General features: G+C 35.7%; 1 protein-coding gene across 1 annotated transcript in view; it reads left to right on the forward strand.

The window, feature by feature from the left end:
* The first annotated feature begins 3,790 nt into the window (after positions 1-3,790).
* Positions 3,791-21,740, forward strand: part of LOC129261563 (death-associated protein kinase 2-like) — a 29,621-nt gene continuing 11,671 nt past the window's right edge. The window contains exons 1-2 of the mRNA XM_064099465.1: positions 3,791-3,852; positions 18,592-18,813. Coding sequence (XP_063955535.1) covers positions 3,791-3,852; positions 18,592-18,813 — 284 coding nt within the window. The remainder of the gene's footprint in view (positions 3,853-18,591; positions 18,814-21,740) is intronic.

A 21,740-nucleotide genomic window follows, 5' to 3' on the forward strand; every position in this document is an offset into this window, starting at 1 on the left:
TCATGTGATGATATCGGTATTTCTTTATAATACTTTATCGGCAGCGCATACTGAGACGTTGTAATTTTCGCATACATTCGTAATTCCGAAGCTTCTTATTCCGAAGGTTCGTTATTCCGAAGGTTCGTATTTCCGAAGGTTCGTAAGTCCGAAAACGAAATGAGGTTCGTAATTCCGAAGGTTCGTTAGTCCGAAAACAAAGTGAGGTTCGTAATTCCGAAGGTTCGTTGATCCGAAAACGAAATGAGGTTCGTAATTCCGAAGGTTCGTTAGTCCGAAAACGTAATGATTAACGAACCTTATTTCGTTTTCGGACTAACGAACCTTCGGAACAACGAACCTTATTTCGTTTTCGGATTAACGAATCTTCGGAACAACGAACCTTATTTCGTTTTCGAACTAACGAGCCTTCGGAACATCGAACCTTATTTCGTTTTCGGATTATCAAACCTTCAGAATAACGAACCTTCGGAATAACGCCACAAATGTTCGGATTAACGAACCCTTTTACGTTTTCGGATTAACGAACATCGAGGTATAGGCAATTTACGTGTTTCGGAATTACGAACCTTCGGAATAAAGAACTTTCGGAATTACGAACCTTCGGAATTACGAAGTGTAACCGTAATTTTTGTGTCTGTGTGTAAGGGGAGGGGTATAATTATGTTAAGAAACAGACTAATCAAATGACTGGATTTATAGTCAGCTGGGTGCAGCGTATGTGTTGGTCATTTTTATATATAACTTTCTAGTTGTAATCAAATTTTAATAGAGAATATTCAATAATGATTAAAATATCAGTTGCCCTTAAAGGACAAGTCCACCCCAACAAAAAGTTAATATGAATTAAAAAAAAATCCAACAAGCATAAAACCGAAAAATTTCATAAAAATCGGATGTAAAATAAGAAAGTTATGACATTTTACAGGATTACAGTTCTATATGCACATCCTGGTCGGCATGCGAATGAGGAGACTACTGACATCACGGCCACTCACTATTTTTTTTGTATTTTATTATATGAAAGATGAAATTTTTCTCATTTTCCCCTCATTGTAAAGTGAAAAAAAAACCCAATTAATTCCATCCTGAACATGTAAAATTAGTATTGTTTGTGACAAGTGAAATATTATATAATTCAAACAACAAAAAACGAAATAAATAGTGAGTGAATGACATCATCGACTATCTCATTTGCATGTCAATGAACAAATTGGGCATTTTACTGTTTTGTAAAATATAAGCGAAACTTTAAAATGTCATAACTTTCTTATTTTACATCCTATTTTGATGAAATTTTTTCAGCGTTATGGTAGTTTGATTTTTCTCTATTTTATTCAAATCAACATTTTTCTTGGGTAGACTGGACCTTTAACCATTTTTTCAAAGTGAGTGATAACTCTTTGGTGGAGATTATAAGAAATTGATTTTGCAGGATTAAATTCGAGTTTAGAGAAGGGGGCAGTTTCGGAAAAAAATGCCCTGTACCAACTAGTTGCTATGATACGACTGTTTTGTTACGAATGTCTTATATTGTGCATTTTACGATTAACCTTTGTAGTATTTCAACATGAATGGCGCCAGCTTGCTGTCCTTAAACAGCAGTTAATGTGAATAATATTTATATCTCGGCTTGTTAGAACGAGGACCAATGTCAACAGGCGTGTCAGAGCCAGAGAAAGGTACCCAGCCTTTATAATGTTTTTTTTTTCCAAACTGGCGGGAGTGGGCACTCTGGAATATAGACTGGCATACAGAGTTATGTCCCACAATTCTTACGATACTAAACAAATATTTCTTTAAAATATTTTAAAGCTGTAATTCATGCCTGTTCTTCCTTATGCAGTGCCCCCTTCTGTAAGTTGGAGATCAACTTAAGGGCCACGAACAAGGGGGGGGGGGAGGGCTTCAGCCTTCCAATTTGATTTTGTCAGCATTTACAGGGGCCGCGGAACGGTTTTGAAAGTGGGGGGGGGGGGGCTGAGCCAAAAGTGGGGGGCTGACCATGCTAAAAATCACAATCATATGGTCAATTTTACGTTTTTGTACACGGTTTTGGAAAAAGTGGGGGGGGGGGGGGGGTTCCGCGGCCCCTGATTTAGGCATACAAAAACGTGAATGATGATGCATGTTTACCCCCACCATCACTTTCGCCTCAGGTGCCCCCTTTCAAATTCATTTTGTGGCCCCTGCAACTGACCAGCCAGAGTTGGGGTAGAGTGTAACACCTCTTTCTGCTCCCTTGCCATCAATAATGATCATAGATGGAATCCGAAGATTAGGAATGGAGCAGACAGTGCATGGCGGCACCAGGATTTTTAAACTAGTGGAGAAAAGGAACATTTTTTTGGGGGGGAGGGGCATAGGCAGTATAAGGCAGACAAAATATTTGCTTGCCTGCTTCACAAAATCGAGCGCGAACAGCGAGCTTAACTTTTTTTTACTATATGCCCTACTGACTTGAAAAGGGACCCGTTAAAAACAGTTTGCAGATGATATCTCATCAAATAAGTAATGTGAGCGCGAAGCTCGAGCTGAATTCGTTTTGATATTCTGATAACAACTGGACGTTTTAGTGCTTTTTTTCTATCCATGAAAAGGACGGGTATCAAACTAAAATTTTTCATATTCAGTCCTTTTTGGAATCACGAACATGCAGGATGTGTATCTCGCAAAAAAAAAAAATAATGAAAACTCGAATCACAAGAAGAAGAATTTGGGCATAGGCCAATGACTTTAACGCTGGATTTTAAAGCCCCGCGTTATCATATTGATTTGAAAAGATCATTCATCTATCCAATCAACAGCCACTGCGTGCGCGAAGTGCGAGAGAAATTTACATATTGACCTGGAAAATTTATGTTAGTAACTATTATTGTTGGAGGCTAACAGTGATTGGATGACAAAAATTTCAAAATTTGAAGAGTGTAAAATGCTGTTTTGGGGGCACTTTACAGCTTGAGTAGGATGCTTTATATATGACAGCATTACTATACATTTTTTCAGTTTTCAAAATTTCTGGGGGGGGGGGGCAACGATCCTGACTGGGGGGGGGGGGGGCAAATGCCCCCCGTGCCCTCCCCTTGGTGCCGCCAATGGGCATGCTGGGAGCAGATAGAGAGAGAGAGAGGGAGAGGGGGGGGGGTACCATAGGCCCCCGGCATAGGCAACTAGGATCGAAAGCTTGCAGAGACAGGATCCAGATTACAATATAAATATTTAAAACTTGAAGACATAAAGAAATACAATAGAACAAAGCCCAAATTAATAGCAATATCCAACATATGAGAAGACGGGGGGGGGGGGGGGTGTGACTGCAAATGAATAAAGCATCCTTCTATCTGTCTTGACTGGGTAGATCTTAGTCATATCTTAATATTTTACTATTTCTTCCAGAGTTCTAAATGAAACAAACAGCAATTAAAAAATCACACTATTTGTCAATTAATGTTCCATATTTGAAATAAGGAAGTCAACTGATGTAATTTGAAAAGAAAGAAAGAAAAAAGAAAACTCCATGAAAACCATGAAACCCGGCCAAACTCCCCCAAATTTTGTTGGATGCTGGATGGGACGTTACGCGCGTGTACCGTGCATAGAATAATGATCCCGAGAATTAATGCATTGCATTTTTGCTCTCGATCTCGTTCTCGATAATAATTGCAAGGTGGTGCTTCGGACAGCACGCTCTCTCTGGATTTGTATCACTGGAATTACCACTATGGTTATGATATTGAAATTCCCGATGTCCGCCAGATTTATTTACTAAAGACAATTAAGGTCCCTTGAGATGGCGATGTTTAGGACCGAATCCGTTGAAGAGTTTTACCAAGTTGGAGAAGATATTGGCAGGTAAGAGCATACGGAACCGGCTGCCGGGTCTCAGCCGGCGCTTTCCCGATCAAGGGGTCTTGCGATGCGCTGTTGTGCGACTAGCTGTCAATTGTGAATGGATTGTGCATGCATTGATAAACGTTTGTACAGCTGCATGCTGCAGCGCGGCAGTGGCGCTTCTTTCAAAAGGCATCTAACGTTAACGTTAGGGATACATGTAAAAGAACATAACTACTTTAATCGTCGTTTTGTGCATTTATTCTAGGCATTAAAATTTTGTATTATAGACTCTTGATTTGACCTAACCCAGAGAGCTCCAGCCCGCGTAGCGGGCTGGAGCCCAGACGCTCAGTGTGCAAACGGGCATTCAGGTGAGAGTACCGTGAAGTTTGGTCAAAATAATTTTGATAATACATAATTAAAACAGAAATTAAGCACTTACCACGATTGTATGGATGATAGTCTAACGAGTGGCAGTTTCCTGACATCGAGGCACAGACTGGAACCTCAAAAAACGATCAGTTCTGTCGCGGTAGCTCTCCTCTTTCAGAATTCAACACAAAATGGCCGATCGAGACCGAGGCTAGTATAGCACTAGCGCATATAGACTTTGTCAAATTCGCGCATGCGCCCTACACCCTCTCGAACGGCCATTTTGCTATGAATTTTGAAAGAAGGAGAGCCACCGCAGAACTGATCGTTTTTTGAGGTTCCAGTCTGTGCCTCGATGTCAGGAAACTGCCACTCGTTAGACTATCATCCATACAATCGTGGTAAGTGCTTAATTTCTGTTTTAATTATGTATTATCAAAATTATTTTGACCAAACTTCACGGTACTCTCACCTGAATGCCCGTTTGCACACTGAGCGTCTGGGCTCCAGCCCGCGTAGCGGGCTGGAGCTCTCTGGGTTAGATTTGACCAAGTTTATCCCATCTGCAATAACGACTTGACTTTGAGGCTTCATGACATTGACAGAGAACATCATTGCAAGCACCATCAATTATCATCATCATCATCTTTATTATCATCATCCTTATCACCATCATCAATCATCACCAATCATCATCATCATAATCATCAATATCATCACCATCAGTAAACAAGCAAACATTTTTTTCCGGGGGGGGGGGGGGGGGAGGGGAGTGCCTGTTTAGTGTTGTGATGTGTTTTGACATTTTCACCATTATCAACATCATCATCACCATGCACCACCACCACCACATCAGTATCACCACCTCCATCATCATTAGTCACCAATAGACTGAGATATTTGAGCAGCATGTATCTCCACCGAGATGTCAACATCACCACCATTAATATCAGGATTCATCAACATCAGTCACCACCATGCACCATCCTCCTCAACATCACTGCATCAATATCATCAATATATCATTGATATATCTCCATCATCAAATTTTAACATTATCATCATAAATAATCATTAATCATTACAATCTTTATGTTCATCACCTCCATCAATATGATCATCATGACATCAGAATTATGATCGTAGTCATCTCAAATACCACCATTCACCATCATCATCTTAATACTCTCACCACCAGTCATCAACATTATCATCATCAATCATTATCACCGTCCTCATTATATTTTTCAAATAAAGATATCTATAGGGCCATAATTTGTTAAACCTACATTCATAAAGTTAATTACACATATCTTGAATTAATCATATAACATTATTGAACAGACATGGCTCGTGAGCCATTCAATGACATGATATTTCTCATATTTCTCTTCCACTCAAGAAATCTTCCTATCAAGTAATTACCGGTGGTACTCAATACTCAGGAGGCCCTTTTCCATCTTACATAATTTATGATCAAACAAGTTCCTTTTTCTGAATTTACACGGGCATTGCAGGAAATCGCATTGTAAAGCTAGTGTTTCTTTGAACATTTCATTTGTCTCACCATGGAGGTACACATCCATGGTTTCACATACATGTAGGACCTACATGTATGATTTGGATACAGCCTACAAAGTACATGTGTATCTTACCACTATTTTTTTGTGATCCAATATTTGGGAAATGAATGGAATATGAAATAGAATGTACATGTAAGGGGGGGGGGGTGTAGATTTACAGCCCAGTTTTGCAGGTATTATGTGAAAGTAGGGCTGGAGCATTGCTCCTGCATGCACCCACCCTACTTAAGGTTAGATTTAATCCTCTGCATGTTGACATCACTGAAATTGTAGGCCTATTGTTGCATATATTAAATATATATGCACAATATGCTCTGAGCAAACCATTTTCCCTCTTTTTGGGTCATACGTTTTTCTTGGAATGCTTTGTGTTTTATACTGTTTAATGTGGCCTTGTCAGGCAATGGTAAATGGCCCTGCTATTCAGTAAATCTTCCCCTGAATTATGAAATTGTTATAAATCTTTTGGTTGAGCTGTCTGTCTGGGATTTTAGTTCTTTCTACCCCATTTATGCCTGTGAATTCTCTGTCTGCGTGCAAGTACATGTATTGATTGAGTGACAGTTGGGTGATTCTTTTGAAATGTTGTTTTGATTGGAAGAGGTCTTTCATCGTGTATACAGTGTACGTAAAGCAAGTACATCTGGCTTGATATGGTAAATCTAAAATACAGTTAAATGAATGGATTTGAAATGGTAATGTGATGGTGTATTTACATGGTTTTGATTGCATATTGATACATGGAGGGAGCTTTTGTAGATGAAAAATTGTAACAAGACACCTAGAATGCAAAATAGGGATTGCTAGACAGGTACTTGGTGATGGTCAGTCAGTAGACTTAATATAGACCTTGTGGAAAGGCTTTTAGTGTCGCGAGGAACATTTTAAGCTGAATCATGTTATTTTATGCTTGAAATGCAGGGCCTAATGGCAATGCTAAGAAAACAGTGTGTAAATGTACACCTGTACATTTGTTGTAATTCTTTATAAAAATTGTAATGTATAAAAAGGATGAACATAAACTTCAGAGTTGACTACTTAAGTTTTAGAAAGTGCTGTACAAAGTCACCGTGTACTAAATTATAACAAACATCATTCTACATGATACAATGTATAAAATAAAAGGTAAAAGCAACCAATATTTCTCCAATGTTATTGAATATTTTACGAGATATTCTTTCTTGGAACTACCTTCCCCTTTGAGCCGGATCCTTTGCAGAAACGCGAACATCTTGATTGTGAGAGAAATAGAACTGCGGCTTAAATGTAATATTGGGCATTGACGTACCCATTTTATACAGGTTTACACTGGAATTTTAAAGTATGCCCATCCCTGCCAATGTTTACACATGCAATTGAAATAGATGTACAGAATTGGACTTTGTTCAATGGGATGAGATAAAATTCCTTTGCCATGTTAGTGAGACAATGAATGAATCCTGCCTAGAAGATTAATTTTTTCTGCCTAGTTAAATATATAAGAAGATTAATTTTCACTGTGTAGTTAAGTATACTTTGTACTTTTATTTTTTCATCATTTAAGGGGACGTGGGGAGGATCCATCAATGTGTGGAAAGTTGATTTTAAAAGAAAAAGAAATATCAAATAGAAATATAATCGAGATAAAAATTGAAGAAAGAAATCAGAAAAACAAGATTACAAATGTTGCAATAATTTGCGACTACTAAACATACATTACGTGTAATTTGGCTTCATAGGTCTATTAAAGCTTTTCCATTACAAATGATAACGCACATAATTAAAATACCATTTTCTTGTTAACAGTATATACAAACAGAATGCAATCAGCCAATCAAAGTTCTGCAAAATGTAAAAGGCTGAGGAGAAAACCACAATTAAATGCCTTAGAATTTAGTAGTGATTAATAGCAAGGTGTTCATCCTTTAATACATGTACAGTACATGTAGCCTTTGTCAAAATTAAGGTGTCAATTTGAGATTTTTTTTATTTTTTATTTTTTTCTTCAAATAGCTAAACTTCTTTTATATTTTTCTGACTCCTTTCACACTTTAACCATTCTGTTCTTGTTTTTTTCCTTACACAAAATTACAAAAAATTTGCATACATGTACATGTACAGTACTGAGGCCTATAAAATGGTCAAGTGATTGAACAAGTAAAGATAATAATATCCCTTTGCAACGCAATTGTAAACTTGTTGTCTATATTTTAAGATATTCAAGACTCTCACAATTTTGCATCAATTGTTATATTTCCTTTTCACATTAACAAAAATTGCCAACTCTGAGTGTTTCTGTAAACATGTGATGGTGTGGGAGTTTTTTGTGAAAATAGATTCACAAGGATTTTACCAATAAACTAATAAGTTGAGATGATACTTTTATGATACTCAAGCTGTTTTCAAATTGTCTGGAATCTGGATCAAAGTGAATTGAATATTGTCATCAGAACTGTGTAGGTGTGCAGGTAATTACAAGAAATGGGGAATTTATCAGGGGTAAAATAGACTATGTTATAAAAGGTTGAAATAGTTTTGAATTGGCAATCTGTATTATATTAGTAAATATGCGATAAAAATAAATAAACAGAGTCATCAATCTATAAAAAATAAAATTATCAGACCATGTTATGAGTACTGTGTGACAGTTATAGGGCTAATTAGCCAAGAGGAATGTAATTTGGAGAGCTTTATTGTTGCGTCAGGTGATGATGTTATTTTTACATTCCAGGTATGGATGAATAAATTGAAGAAGAGATTTAAAAAACAAGTATGTTGTTTTCAGAGATTACTGGAGGGGTGTTTCAAGAGAGTTTAAACAAATTATCAAATTTATTCACTATATAAAACGTATTTAAATTTTAAGGCATGCATACAATATAATCCGTTTTCTTTACAAGTCATGTACATGTTGTTCGTATCTGAAAAAAAATATTAGGAATATAATATTCAGTAAAAATCTAAAATTCACTTCAGACTTCTCAGAAATATTGAACTCCAAATATAGAAACATTTTTATGTAGTTTGAATGACTGAATTCATAACCGGCACCCTTCTGTTTGTCCTGTCTGTGATGAAGGCTAAATTTTGAACGGTTATTTTGAGGAATCTTGTGACAGAGAGAATGGTATTGTTGAGATAATCAATTAATTTTAGGATATTAAAAAAAAAAGAAATACTATAAAAATATATTGGAAAAAACCCCTTTCAAATTGGTAATTACACGGTTTACACCAATGATGACATGCCCCCCCCCCAATTTAGTAAAGATGGATATGATAGTGTTTTTCCGGACAGTGAATTACTACTGAAGAAAAGGAGACTGGGAGACGAGTTTCCTTAATAATGGATATGCTATTTTTACTTGAATAAATGGCAAGAGGGAGATGGGGCCAGAGACAGGATTTTGCATGAACATTATATAGCAAAGCATCTCGTACAGAGCACTGAAGTATTCTCTTTGAAGTTCAGCAACACTCAAGAGAGAGGTTCAAGATGGGTAAATGATGAAAAATACACCATGCCATGTTCTAGTTTTAAATATCCTGTACCCTTTAAAAAAAATACTTTTTCTTGCTTAGATTTTTGTTGTAATCATCAGAATTCACCACCACCACCTCATAAACTATTTCCCCTATATTTTCCCTTTTATTTTTTGGTTGAGCCATTATTTCTTCTTCTTCTCCCATTCCTTCTCCTTATACTCCTCCTCCTCTTTCTCCTCTATCTCCTTTTCCTTTTCCTCCTCCACCTCCCCTCCTCCTTTTCCTTCTCCTCCTCCTCATTTTCCTCCTCCTTCTCCTCCTCTTCCCCCCCCTCCTCTCCCTCCACCTCCCCACCCCTTTCTTCTGTCTCTGTAGGCTTTCCCCTTTTTTCCTACCCTTTTCATAAAGAGTTACCATTACGCCAACTACCATGATAACCTTAATTTTGATTGGCTGTTGAGCCCTGTTACCATGGTAGTTGCCATAATGGCAAAGTTACAACAGTTGTAAACTCTTTATGAAACAGATCCTCCTTCCTCTTCAGGTTGTTTATGGATGAATAAAGATAATCATATACCCTGTACATAAAGATAATGCTATAAATATCTACATGTGTGATTAGATTATTTTTCCATTCAATTTTGTGGCAATTTTGACTTTTGGGCATTACTTTAATATAGCTCTTTTATATATTGGCTATTGAAATAAATTATCAGATGATTATTATTCAGCGCTACGCAGCATGACTAAGCCATCGTGTTATGAATTAAGCCCAAATTTTACGAGGGTCGTAACGTACATTTAGGGTTTGCGGTGGATGACTCTGTGCGTCACATATGACTTCCTACATGTACATGTATGGTGACAGTTATACTCGGCTAATGGCATCTGATCTGCACTTCTGGATTTATGAATCTTAATGAAATATATCCAGAGTAGCCTACTACATGTAAGTGCATGTCCATGGTCATAGCTTGTATACATGTATGACTACATGTACATGTATGAAGTCATTTAAATGGAAAAAATCTAAAAGTTTCTGCGCAGTGCACAACAGTAGTACATTGCTTTCAGTTTAGTAGGTCATACATGTACATGTAGGTTTGATTTGATTTTCACAGATTATTACAGACAATCTTTTTCTTTACAGTTTCTTAGCTTTTAAAAACAAACTAATTTAATTTCTTGCCAGTGATACATGTAGGCCAGTATGTACAGTATGTTCTTGACCTTTTTCAGCATCGATGGCACATTGTATTTGGTAATTACCGTGTACATTCAAAAAGCTAAAAAAAAAGAATAAAAAAAATGATCTGATATTAAAGGGAAAGTTCACCCTGAAGAAAAGTTTGTTGTAAAAATAGCAGAAAAAATAATCAAAAAATATTAGTGAAGGTTTGAGGAAAATCTGTCAAAGATTAAGAAAGTTATTAGAAATTTAAGTTTTGGATTTGTAATGTCATAAAACGAGCAGCTGCCCGATATGTTATGTAATAAAATGCATGAATTTCATTTCTTAATGACTTATTTTTGTTTTATATTCATGATTGGATGGGAAATGATTTGTCTATTGATATACAAAAGGTACAATAAAAAACATCAATTTTCAGAGAAAATTACATTTCATTGATATTTTTACCATTTACTATATGTAGGAATGCTGTTTGCATATGACGTCACAAATCAAATAATTAAAAGTCTAATAACTTTTTAATTCTGTGATTGGGTTTTATCACACCTTCAGCAATATCTTTTATTATCTTTTCTGCTATTTTTACAATAAACTTCTTGTCAGGGTGAACTTCCCCTTTTAATAATGGAAGTCTAATAATTTACATGTAGCCTTCAATTAGTTCCTCTGTTAATCGATTATAACTGTTTAAATGTACATGTAGGCCTACATTTAATGCTCTGAGCAAGGAGCTTTCGTTTGAAGTTCCTTGTTCTGCGTTACATCATACACATGTGTATGAACACCTCACTTTTTATTCTACAAAGTTATGGATACTGAACTGTAGAAAAAAAGAAAATAGTATACAAGAAAAAGAATGAAAATTGAATGAATTGTATTGTACTGTAAAATGAAAGTTTCGGTGACACAGCATTAGTATTAATTATTATACATGGTGCAATGAAGTGAGATGACTCAGAGTGACAATGATGACCAACAGAGCAATATATCTACTGTACATATCTATTAGGTATTAACACAACCCATCACAGTAGAACAGAGAGTGTCAGTGGAATGGAAAGAGGTAGATGTTGATTAAAGGGGAGATTGGCGGGGGTGGAGGAGGGACACTTGCCATAATCTACATGTTGCTTTCATATCGGTAAAAAACATCAGACCACCTGACCCCTATTTTTTTCCTCATTAGAACTGAAAATATTTGTTTAATTTATTTATTTTTCAAAATTTTCATCATATATTTATTATTCATTTATAGATACTGATTGATGGATTGATTGATTAGGCCTAATCACCCCACTGGAAAGAATAGCTCCATGGTCACACAGTGTGATCACAGCATGTTCACATAGTGGACTGTATGGAAATATTATTCACACCGTTTAAGTACTCACATTTGAAAAGTGTGGAGATATTTTCACATTGCGGACACCTCGACAGTCTGACTGTCCACAGTGTTTATATGGTCGACTAGGTGAATATGTGACTCACACTCTTGAAATGCTCATATTCAATTGTTCCACACTGTGAACACACCGTGGCACACATACACACTGTGGGACACTGTTCTTTCCAGCATGATAAAGAAGTTTATAATTTGACATCTTTTTGGTGCAGACTTTCCAAGTTAATTGCTCCTTTACATCATTACAATGTTTGGCATTCACTTTGAAATGTCAAATATTACAATATTCAACAAAACTCAAACAGGATTGTCTATTGTATATTTATCATTAAAAATTAGAGTATTTGGTGATGTCAACTTTTATATTCTTGCAGACAAAAATATGCACCTAATTATTGAGGTCCAATGTGTGTTCATACTTGCATGTACTGTATACCAAAACTGCATCAGCAAACTAAAAACCTTTATTTCTCCAATAAATTGAGTGTAAAATTCTTTTATTAGCCTCTTCCTTCTTTCAAAATATATACATTAAAAAAGTAGAATTTGATTTTGACCTTATTTTGGCTACTCACCGTTTCATGACACCGATATAAATTGTTCAGTTATTTAAGGGTTAAACCTGGAGATTTCCATACTTGCTTAAAGGACAAGTCCACCCCAACAAAAATTGATTTGAATAAAAAGAGAAAAATCCAACAAGCATAACACTGAAAATTTCATCAAAATCGGATAAAAAATAAGAAAGTGATTACATTTTAAAGTTTCGCTTTAATTTCACAACACAGTTACATGCACATCCTGATGGGTATGCAAATGAGGAGACTGATGACGTCATCCACTCACTCTTTCTTTTGTATTTTATTACATGAAATATGAAAAATAATTTTCTCCTCATTGTCAAGTGAAACATGTATTAATTCCTCCCTGAACATTTGGAATTAGCATTATTTAATACTATATGATTCAGTCAACTTGGTCCTTATTGTCAAATCTGTAAAAAATGAAATATTGTATTTCAAACAATAAAAAACAAAAGAAATAGTAAGTGATGGACATCATCGACTGACTCATTTGCATGACACTGAGTTGTGCATATCACTGTTTTGTGAAAATAAGCGAAACTTAAGAATGCTATAACTTTCTTATTTTGTATCCGATTTTGATGAAATTTTCAGCGTTATACTAGTTTGATTTTTCTCTATTTATTCAAATCAACATTTTTCTAGGGTGGACTTGACCTTTAACAATACAAGCTACTTGTCAATTACTTCATATTGAAAAAACAAATTTATAGCCTGAAACAGGCTAAAACACAAATATGAGTTTACATATATTTCAATGACTCAGGTTGGCTTGATAAACCAACTTGCCTCTGAATTTCCCTACAGACTCATTTTGAGATGAACTGCATGACCAAGGAGCTTGATTTCTGTCTAGTCATGATAAATTTTTAATACTAACACTAGTGCAGTGTACATGTATTAGTTGTTAATGATGGAGAAATTGGGTTGATTGCAAGTGTTTCTCACCTTGATGTGATGTTGACAATTCTTTTTGTGTAATTTGATGAAGATATTAAAGTGGTATTATTTATTGATGGCTGTGATAATAATAATAAACTACAATGGTGATGATGATGATGATGATGATGATGATAATGATGCTGGTTGTGATGGAGGCAGTGTTTATTCATAGTGATAACGTTCATGGTGATGATGATGATGATGGTGGTGACGATGATGATTATGATGATGATGGTGATGACGATGACGATGATGATGATGGGGATAATGATGGTGATGTTGATGATTGTGATGATGATGGTGATGAGGATGACGATGATGATGATGGGGATAATGATGGTGATGTTGATGATTGTGATGATGATGGTGATGAGGAGGATGGTGATGATTATTATGATGATGACAGGGATAATGATGGTGATGTTGATGATTATGATTGTGATGATGGTGATCATTATGAGCCGGATGATGGTCATAATTGGTGATGATGATTGTGATGATGATATAAGATGATGACCAGTTGAGATGATACTTAATGATTATGTTGAATGCAATTGATTGGCAATGATTTCAGATGGCGATGATTTACTCTTGAATAATTGTAGATTATACTTCTCTTCTCTATTTGATCAATAGTTATGATAAAAATAATTGATTATGAATATGAAGGTTTTCATTGATAATCATTATGTTAGGATTATACTTTGTCCTTTTCAGATTTAAAGATTGGTGCCCAGATACTCGGAATAAATTCTTCTATATGACTTTATGAGTATGTTATAGTTACAATGCATGTCAATTCACCATGATATGTAAATACATGTAAGTTTCATTCTAGAACACATGTTATTTAAATTTTTGAATAAAAATGACATATACGGTATAACACCATCTTCCATTGAGCACTAAAGTGGCCTCTGTGCATTGCATTGCTTTCTACTGTAGATTTGGACTCATTTTGTGTTATACATGTACTGTACATGTACGTACATGTATGTGTCAAATTGGCTCTTGAGGTTATTAAGCTTTCAGACAGTCATTGCTTCAAGAACCTTTATGACATTGACAATGGCATTGTCATGTCTGTACATATTTTAATGAGATGATAAACATACATGTGTAAATATGTAGTGTGTTATCAAACGTATGAGTAGATTATTAATCTGTATGGGCTGTTTGATCTGTCTTTATCCATAAACTTTTAATATCAAAGGTAGTCTTTGCTACATTGTGGATGCTTCTAGATGCTTTGATTTGAAGATCTACCTGTATGTTTATGCTCCATGCATGGAGCTATTCTTCGTGGCCTTGAAATATTATTTCATTCTTCTAAACGTCTGTGGCAGATATTGATACAAAGCTCATGACTAACTTGGAAATATTTATGATTTTTTTTAGAGCTTTAATTCTTTGAAAACACAAAGAACCCATTTTCAGTTTTAACGTAAATGAGATCTGGCATCAATCAATTAAAATCCAAGAGCTTTAAACTTCTTGATTCACGTGTAACATTATCATATTTTCTCCTTGTGGGTACCGAAAGGGGTACTCAAACTAGACACAAAGACAATTAGGTGTTCCCCGATCATATTACTCAAGCCCAGAGCAAAGTTCAATACCATTTTCTTGAGTAGGAGAAGACATTGCGAATGTTAAACATGGAAGGAGAGCAGATGCACGAGGGGTGTGCGTCGACTGGCTGGATCCTATAACAAGGGGCCCCGTCGTCGCACTTGAAGGGAGAAGTGCCGATGGCGAGGATTGGGCGTGTTATGGATCTTATGCACACAGGGATCCATGAATGCCATGGAGTGTCTTTCAAATAAAGGATAAACCTTCAGAAAAGAAGTTTATTCATGTGTCCCATTATTGGAATGTATTCCATTGGGTTTGTGATAAATGACAGCTTTTTCATCCAGGAATTCCTTAAATCTGCAGCATTCAGACCTTGTCATTTTGTAATTCTTTCACAATTATTGATTGATTATAATCTTCTTTTACACTTTGTCATGCATACAAAATCTGGTTGTCCAGAAAACAACCCCTGAAAACTACTCCATCAGCATGAATGGAATAATATGCACATGAACGTTCTCATATATTCTGTATGAAAAAGGTATGAAAATTGAACCAATATGAATCGTAGTTGAAAGTCACCTTAGTATTCCCAATGATAAAAATGCATCAAGAAATTGAAAGCACATGTATAATGGACTTTAATGGACTCCCATCAGAACATTTAAAGCCATTCTGCCCTACTCTAGAACCATATATTCATCAAGGTTTCATAAGTACAGTCAAAGAACATGGAAAGTGATGACGTTACTATTGATCGCTGTTACATTGTAGATGCAATTTGACTTGCTGAGAGGCTATGCAGGCTAGGTAACTATAGCCGAGCGTTTGTATGCTGAATACTCAATCAAGCGGGCCTGCCGATCACGACGGCTTGGACAAGAAAAGGGGGGGGGGGGGGTGGCTACTTACAAGAGCGAGAGGCTCTATTCGAATGCTAGTTGGGTAGATGGGAATGTGTTTAAATTTCTAAAGTTTCAGTGTGCAGAATGATCCATTGCATTGTCTTACATGTAAAACAGTTCATTGAATGTTTAAATATTCTTTTATAAACTGTACTTATCTACAGTTATAATAATGTTTTTGTCTTACTACTGTTTTATCTGGAAATTCATTGAAAGCTGGAATTGAATTGCAATTTTGATGAGTGGAAGTGTGCTGTCACAATGATTGAAGTTTCACTAGATTGGATGAGCATTGCAAGTTGATGGTATATTTATTTTTGAGATGATAATATCCAACTACATGCACATTTCCATAATCCATATGTTTTATAGATCTGTACTACCGATTCATTTGCAAGTTTTCCTTGAATTGAGAGCTAGAATCGAAATGAAATTGTGATGAGCGTGGTGTTGTGATGATTGAAGTTTTCGATAGATTGGATGGGCATTGCAAGTTGATGGTGTTTATTTTGTAGATGATCAATATCTAAATGTGTTGTCTCATCTGTCACTTTCGTGAATGGTTGGCGTCTGATTATGAAAGGGCTTGACAGCCAGGGTGTGTGGATGTGATACGCGCAACTCTGTTGTTACACAGTATAGAACCAAGCTCTGTATACCCCTTTCACATTGGGAGAAAGAGGGTTGATCTGGAAGTAACCCCGATAAAATTAGTCAAGATATGTCAATTGAGATGTACCTCCTCCATTTTCCGTTTTAAACGCAGACTTCTTGACATGCTTTCTGACTTGGTCAAGTCTGCATTTAGCTTGGACTGGAAATTGATTTAATTTGATGATGTCACACAAGGGGTCCAGAATTTCTACCTCCTACTCTATGTAACTTCCACCTACTTGTACAGTGAAAGAAAAAGGTACACAGCATTGACACATAGTACTTGTGATTAGGTGTGTTGACATCAGTAAAATGAAATTAAATAAACTGATTGGGCCAATGGGTGTATACATGCATGTCTTGCGGCAGTTTAGCACTGGGAGGGATACTGAAATGGTGTTGATTTGGCAGCTCTTGCAATATGAACCCTACCTACGAGGGAGTTCGGTATAGGGCCTACAAGTACATGTGAGGTTACATGTACATTAAAAGTCTTTCATTTCTTCTCTTTTTTGTGTTTATTCAGTCCTGGTTTAGTTTGGCCAGTTCCATTTCTTGAACAACAAAAAAAAATAAAAAAATGTAATCACTTGATCACACTAAAGTGGTTTTCAAAATCACTTTACATAAAGCGATCTTGTTGCTATGGAAACGCTCTCAGTGGGGTGACACGTTTCGCGCCAAATTCAAAACCGCAATGTAGGCATTCTACACCTGTCCTGTGGAGTTGCGTGCTCAAAATGTGCGAAGATCGCTTCCCAAAGAAAGGTTGTGTCCTCACTTACATGTACGCTAAAACCAGTTTAACGAGGCAAAGCGATCTTGAAATCTACATTGCTAGGTGGTTTTCTGAACCGGTTTGGAAGATCGCTTCGACCGTTCTCACTACACGCTAAACTAGTTTCCACTAAACTAGTTGCCAGTAAACTAGTTTTAGGAAGGTAGTGAAAACGGTGTCATCCAGTACACTTGCATAAAATCCCCACAGATGTTGAAGTGCTCTAAAATGATGTAGAGTTCCTACACACTGCAAAGTGCTTGAATGGCAATTACACAGTGAAAGCAAAATCAATAGCAATTTTTTTACTGTATGTCAATCATACGCTTGTTAATCATTGTTAAACAAGTGGGTGGATGATGTGTTTATGATTATAAATTACAGTCCATTACAGTGTGCTTAAGTGCATGGCGTAAGATCACCCTGCTAGTGAAAGCTTTAATAAGGTAAAAGACTATAGTTGCAGCTAACAATTTCATGAGAAAGTCTTTAAGATCAAGGTTAATTGCCACAATATTATCACAGATCTAGATCTGGTACATTGAAATAAACTTATCTTTGTGAAATCTTGAAATTTTAGCTGAAAACCGATAATTCTAATGATCACTAACACAGGAAAGCATATATGTGGGACAGTGTATTGATATGCTCGGGAAAATACCTGACATTTTAAGGAATTCCTTGTATATTTTGCTCACTACTGAGCAATTACACATTGTTTTCCACAGTCAATTAGCACATATTTTTTATTTATTCATGTACATACATGTACATGTACTTTGGTGGTAATTTTATTGGATTTTGTTTGAACTCATTTTGAGATCTTACCACCACTGGTATTTATCTTTAAAGAATTATCAGACAAATGATGTTTAGTATTGTTTCAATGTCATATTCATATATTACAACATTGTGGTGACTTTGTGCTTTTCACAATAATTTTTCAAATCATAATATGAAATTGGTATTTTTTACTACAGCATTTAAAACGAAAAACACGACTTCTGTTCTATTTTGTTATTGAAATTACACTAAGGTTCACATGCATTGCATTGCTATTGAATATAGAAGCAAAATAAAATAAAGTTCCTCTGAATATTGAATGAATTGTTTAATCAGAAAATTGTCTTAATGTTTCAGGGTTGTTTTTTGGGGTGAAAATTTTGAGGATTACATGTAGGCCTTTATATCTGTTTCTCCACGATGATATTACAAGCTTGAAAACATCCTTCTGGGACCTTTAATCCAGACAACGATTAAAGAAAATCATTTTCATGATCATTTTGTTCTTAAATCTCTTTGACAGTGGCCAGTTCTCCGAGGTCAAGAGGGTGACTGAGAAGAGCACGGGGAAGGACTACGCCGGGAAGTTCATCCGGAAGAGGCGGACGGCTGCCAGCAGGAGAGGGGTCAAGCGAGAGGATATCGTTCGGGAGGTCAGCATCCTTGAGGAGCTGTCACATGATAACATCATCTCACTGCACGATGCCTTTGAGACACAGAAAGAGGTGGTCCTCATCCTTGAACTGTGAGTTGTTTATACATGTATATTCATATTTTTTATCATTATATATATACATGTATGTACTCATGTATAATCATATGCTAAGTCATATCTTTTATATTCAAAACAGTATCTATTCATATATTTATTTGAATCAGGGATATGTCACTACCCCATCATGTGATCATGCCTGCTATGATCACAATTGTTATATTATAGGTTTTGTTGTCACCTCAGTGAATGTACTGCATTGTATTGTAAACTATGGCGATATATTCACTGAGATGACGTGAATTATAAACTGTGTGAATCATAAACTGCTTATAAACTGCGTAATCAGGTAGTTTGCTTCATATGTGCGCTAGTGTATTTACTTTATATGTTTTGATATGTTTATATCCATGTATATTCATATACTTATATTAATATTCATATATTTATGAATATTTTCATATATGTTATTGATATAAATGTATATATTTGTATTAGCAGACGAAGTCTGGAGGGGGCATTAATCGTTGCCCGCTGTCTGTCCGTCCGTCCATCCTTCCGTCCTTCGGTCCCCCACTTGGTTTCCGTGCAAAAACTTGAAAAATATTTAATGGATTTAAAAAATTGTTGGTGTGTAGGTAGATGACACCAAAAAATACAGGCGAAGTTCGAATTCGGAGTCCGCAGGTCAAAGGTCACAGCTCATTATATATGCGAGTTGGTTTCTGCGTGATAACTTTGGAAATATTCACCAGATATGAAAAATGTTTGGTGTCTGGATAGATGACACCAAAATACAGTCAGGTCACATCAAATGACCTGACTGTCATGTATCTTCTGTCAGAGATTATTATGGAAAGGGTGAGTCTTTAGGTCAAAGGTCTAAATTTGTTCATTATATATATGCATATTGGTTTCTGCACAATATTAAATTCATGATCGCTTTAAGCGGGGGCATCTGTGTCCTTTGGACACGTCAAATTTCTAATATAAGTTAATTCTTTTAAGTTAATTCTTTTAGAATTGAAATTATTGCAGTCCATGCTTGCTTTAATATGTGCTGAACAGTCCTCTTCTACATGTATGCATGCACATGCTCAAAACACATTTTTAATAATTTTACGATCATTTTCACCCTCATTTACAGCATTGAGCATACTTGTGATAAACTCAAGAACAAAAAAATGAGAGAGAAATTAATTAGGCCAAGGAAAAATTCACAACGTGCTAATATTTGTTTGACAGTTCAATGTACATTTGCATTGGGTATTGAAAGAAGAGTATAATTGAATGCCAGATGTTCTTCAAAAGTATGCCAGCCTATAGTACATACTACATGTATGAAAGACTTCTTCAGGCAGTGCACAAAAATTGTGGTAAATTGTAAAAGAATATTGTGGTAAATTGTAGTACTTGGAAAGATCAGAAAGATTTAGAAATATAGAGTCTGAAGTCACAAGTAACAATTTCGCACGTTTCCTCTTTTTTATTTTAAGGAAATAACTATGCCAAATATTAATTGTAAAGGTAATTTGCAGGTCACTTTAATATTTGCCAACAATTCCCCTTTTTTCCTTTTTTTTTTGGCCGGGGAGTATGGGGGGGGGGTAGGATGTGAGTAGAAAACGATCAATTGGGAAGTGTTAAAGGTATTGTTTAACTTCGTGAGCAGCCGATTAAAAAAATTCTCAAACCAAGATGAAACATGTGTACAAGTGCATGTATTAGAACTAATAAACCCTGAAAACAACCATTATTGAGAATGAAAAGCTAAAACTACAAGGCAAACCCCGATTTTGTAAATAGGCATCTTATAGACGCCTAAACGCCTAAATAGTACACATAAGTGTATGGGATGAAATTAAGATGGTGTTTTCGGTCACTTTATATTTCAATTTTTGAAGCACTAAATAATTATTTTCGAATGCAATTTTTTCTGGGCTTCATTTTTGTAACATATCACAGACACAGGTGACAAGTGTGACCTTCTAGCTCAGATTTTTTAAAAGTCAAACCAATGTTAACCAATCACTTTAATATGGGTTTACCTAGTTATGCATTTCTCTATTTATTTCTGTTACAACTTTAATTACAGAACGTAGGAACCAGCAGCCTTTATAAAAGCCCCATCTCAAGTATTAACAACTCATACAACTTACGGTACATTATCTGCCCAGGTTCATTACCTATAAAATGCAAACCATTGCAGTGGATAGTCTGCAAATTCTGCCTACATGTACATGTAGCTTCATCATAATTTGGGTCCTTTTTGAACAGCTACTTTGATTATTTTGAGGTACAAAAGAAATCAAACCAAAAAAAAAGCAGTACCTGGAGGCCTTGACAATAACCAATGATGGTCATGAAATAACCACAAACGGAACTGCCGAAATCAGTTATAATTGACAGATCTACTGTAATGTTATTCATGTAGAAATCATATTATCATGGAGTTACATGTATCGGTATACTCCATGACATATATTCAGCAAATTTAAAATCTTGTACATTATAGATACAGACTTTGTACAAAATATAGGTACATAGATAATATTAAGATTTAGTTGGATACATGAAGATAAAAGTTTTCAGATGGAGTGATGGACAGATACACCAATAAAAAAAAGTATAGAGATAGATAAATCAATAAATAGATGGTATGATGTAGGCTGATAAAAGATGCATGTACATGTATATGGAAGGAGGATAGACGGAGAGTTTATAGACTGATCATGGATACAAGATATTCTTCAAGAAACATTATATAACATCATAGTCCTGTAGGTGTCTTTTGAAGTGCATTCAAATTCAATTGAAGATATATCCACTTACCTACCCCTAGAACGATTGCAACACATTTGCTATTTATTAAGGTTTGAAGTTTCATTTTCAATTTTCATATTTTGTCTGGGGTATCAGAAAAGATAAGTCCTGGTTGTCAATGATATTGATTAATAACA

This window comes from Lytechinus pictus, chromosome 5 (assembly GCF_037042905.1).
Source record: "Lytechinus pictus isolate F3 Inbred chromosome 5, Lp3.0, whole genome shotgun sequence".
Taxonomy (NCBI): Eukaryota; Metazoa; Echinodermata; class Echinoidea; order Temnopleuroida; family Toxopneustidae; genus Lytechinus; species Lytechinus pictus.